Source organism: Propithecus coquereli, unplaced genomic scaffold (assembly GCF_000956105.1).
Source record: "Propithecus coquereli isolate 6110/MARCELLA unplaced genomic scaffold, Pcoq_1.0 Scaffold175, whole genome shotgun sequence".
Taxonomy (NCBI): Eukaryota; Metazoa; Chordata; class Mammalia; order Primates; family Indriidae; genus Propithecus; species Propithecus coquereli.
In genome coordinates this window covers 4,025,348-4,028,561 of record NW_012142190.1, presented here as the reverse complement: position 1 = coordinate 4,028,561, position 3,214 = coordinate 4,025,348, and the positions used below count along the sequence as shown (strand labels likewise).

Below are 3,214 nucleotides of genomic sequence, written 5' to 3'. Positions count from 1 at the left end.
TGTGCAAATTTCAAGTAATCTAGAGTACATGGATCACAGAGTTCATTGTAAGGAACGGATAGAGAGAAAGCATGAAACTCAGACTGAGCATGCTAAGCATTTCAACTTTATCCTATGAGCAATGGAGAATTAACAGGGATTTCAAGCAAAGAAGTGATATGATCTGATCCGTTTTAGAAGGATAATTTTGATAGCCATGTGGCACAGTGGGGGGTGGGTTAGAGGCAGGAGAACACGGGAACACTTACAACAGTAAGGCAGTGTATACAAAAATCCAAGTGAAATTATAGCAAGGAAGGAGAGTAGAGGATAGATGTTTAAGACATTTGGAGGAAGAATTAACAGAATTTGATGATGGATGAGAGGGGAAAACAGGTATGAAGAATGCCTCTGATTTCTGACTTGGATAAGTGGATGGATTTTAATGCTGTTTGTTAAACAAGTCATAGAAGTCATGAGGCATACCAACGAACCTCGATAGGGTAAAGTGAGCAGATGAAAAGTAAACATGCAAGCACTGATATTAATGTCAGCTACAGATGAGAAAAAACAGCAAAGATCAAAGACTTGTACTTTTTTAAACTAAAAGACAGTACTTGGATAATTTGTATAAACATACAAATTTTACTATTCTATTAAAAGTACATCCAATGTCACTATTTTCCTTGGCCATTTATTCATTTACATAAAGAGACACAGGTTGATATTTAAATACTCATACATTTATATTTTTAAAATGACCTACACTGAATGAAACAGTTACTGAAAAATGGTTACTTCTTAATGAGTGCCAATTAGAATATAATAAGTAATAGTATATCATTTTGTATTCTATAAAACTGCAATTGTCAGGTTGAAAAAATATACTTTTCATTTTCCTGTATGCTTACCACTAACAGCTGCATGCTGCTTCAGATACTCGCGTCTTACATTTATATTTTTCACCAAGCATTGTCTAGCATGAGCTCTTCTCTCTTTTACAGGATCTTTTGCGCAAAGTGCACAGATTGCCATATACTCCAGTGGAAGCCGTAAGCGGGAAAGGCCTTTGTGAAGTTTCTGAGCAAATACTTGTCTTACTTGATAGCATTCATCCTGTAAAGATATAATTATTCCAGATGTTATCTACATGGCAGCAAAGAGTAACAACTTCAAATATGAAATCTGCTATATCAAGTAAAGAAAAAGGTAAACAGCGGCAAGTTAATCTACAATCATTGCTTCACTGCTTACAAGAGTGAAATGCTGTGACTCAAGTTAATTTCAAAGCTGCAGTATTCACCTAGGCCCTAATAACTACCAGTTACATGTGTAAGAAAATAAATGTACTTTTAAAATAGAAACTACTGGTAAACATATATCCATCCCAATTTAAATAAGCTACTGGGTCATCAAATATGAAATGTCTGATTTCAAATCAAAAGTATAGTTTATCATATCTCAAACAAGAAGCAGTACAATTAATCAAAGTATGTGCCTAAACTATTGACACAATTTTGCCATCTTAAGGGCAGCTCATTTATGCCAGCAGCAAAAATGCCTGAAACATGAGTGGTGATGAAATTGCGAAAGGCGTTTTCCATGGCTTGTTGAAAATTGAATATTTCTCCTTTCAAGAAGTGGTCCAAAGCCTGGAAGAAGTGATAGTCAGGTGGTTCAAAGTCTGGTGAATACAGTGCATTACAGAGAGTTTCCCAGTCCAGCTTCTGTAGTTTGAGCAGTGTTGTTTTTTGCAACATGCAGTCTTGCAAGAGGATTGGCCTATCTCTATTGACCAATGTCGGCTGCTTAATGGCTAGTATCATTTCATCCAATTGGTTGCAGTAGTCATCATTGTAATTGATTGGTCAGGTTTCATGAAGCTGTAGTGGATAGTACCAGCGCTGGACCACCACACAGACACCATTAGCTTTTTTTTAATGACTATTCGGTTTTGGACTGTGTTTCGGCACTTCATCTTTATCCAATCATTGTGCCGAATGCCTGCAATTGTCAAAAAGAATCCATTTTTCATCACACTTAACAATAGGGTGTAGAAATGGTTCACCTTTATGTGGTGACAGCAAAGAAAGGCAAGCTTTGACACAATTTTTCTTCCGATGCTTGTTTAATTCGTGCAAAACTCATCTATCCAGCTTCTTTTTTAACCTTGCCCATTTTTTTCAAATGGTCCAATATTATAGGAATAGCCAAACCTTGCTGCTAATTCACACATCAGTTGAGATGGATTCGCTTCCACTACAGCTTTCAGCTCGTCATTATCCACCTTGGTCTCAGGTCGCATATGTAGCTCACTTTCAAGATTAAAATCACCAGAATGGAACTTCTCAAACCATCGACATACTACATGTAGCCGCATCCTTCCCAAACACTTCATTTATATTTCGAGGTGTCTGCACTGCACTGGTTTCATGATAGAACTCATATTCAAAAATAACATGAAATTTTCACTTATCCATGATTTCACAAAAATTGCTCTAAAAAAACTTTGAAATAAAACAAGTGTCAAAGTGCAATGTCAGAGATATCAACTGTCAAACTTAGTACTTAAGGAAACTGGACATTCCATAATTAATAAGCTAATAGAAAAATTACAGTTTAAACACTATCTCATATATGGCTTTGTCATTAGTAAGCAAGATAAAGCTGCTGTCCAATTTATACATTTTTGTTCTATCACGAGTTTTCTGTCTGAAAAAACTATTCAGAGTAAAAGCATAACTCTAGCTGGGCACAGTGGTGCACACCTGTAGTCCTAGCTACTCAGGAGGCTGAGGGAGACATAGTAAGATATCATCGAAAGAAAGAAAAGACAAGAAGACAAGAAAGACAGAAAGAGAAAAGAGAAAAGGGAGAGGGAGAAGGAGAGGAGAAAGAAGAGAAAAGGAGAGAAAAGAAGAGAAAAGAGAAAAGAAAGAACTCTGAAGTTACCCCCAGAAACACCAAATTACTTTTAGTTCTATAATTTAACCAAGTTAATTACCCCATACCTGCTTGCCTCACACTACTAGTCCTCTCTCCTAAACTATTCACCCCTACTCTCTTAAGCTAACTCCTACTCATCCTTAAAGACAGCTCATATATCTGCCAGAAAGCACTGTGTAATCTGTGTCCTGCATCCTCCTCTGTGCTATCTTAGCACTCTGTACATATCTCCAGCATAGCATTTAGTATATAGCAGTAAAATGATTGGTTTATGTCTGTCTTACCCATT

At 36.6% G+C, this 3,214-nt stretch overlaps 1 protein-coding gene across 1 annotated transcript in view; it reads right to left on the bottom strand.

Annotated features, from left to right (window-relative positions):
• The window catches only part of PDS5B (PDS5 cohesin associated factor B), a 139,702-nt gene that overhangs the window by 28,038 nt on the left and 108,450 nt on the right, over nucleotides 1–3,214 (bottom strand). Inside the window, 1 exon segment of the mRNA XM_012642128.1 lies at nucleotides 891–1,095. Within this exon segment, the coding sequence (XP_012497582.1) occupies nucleotides 891–1,095 (205 nt within the window).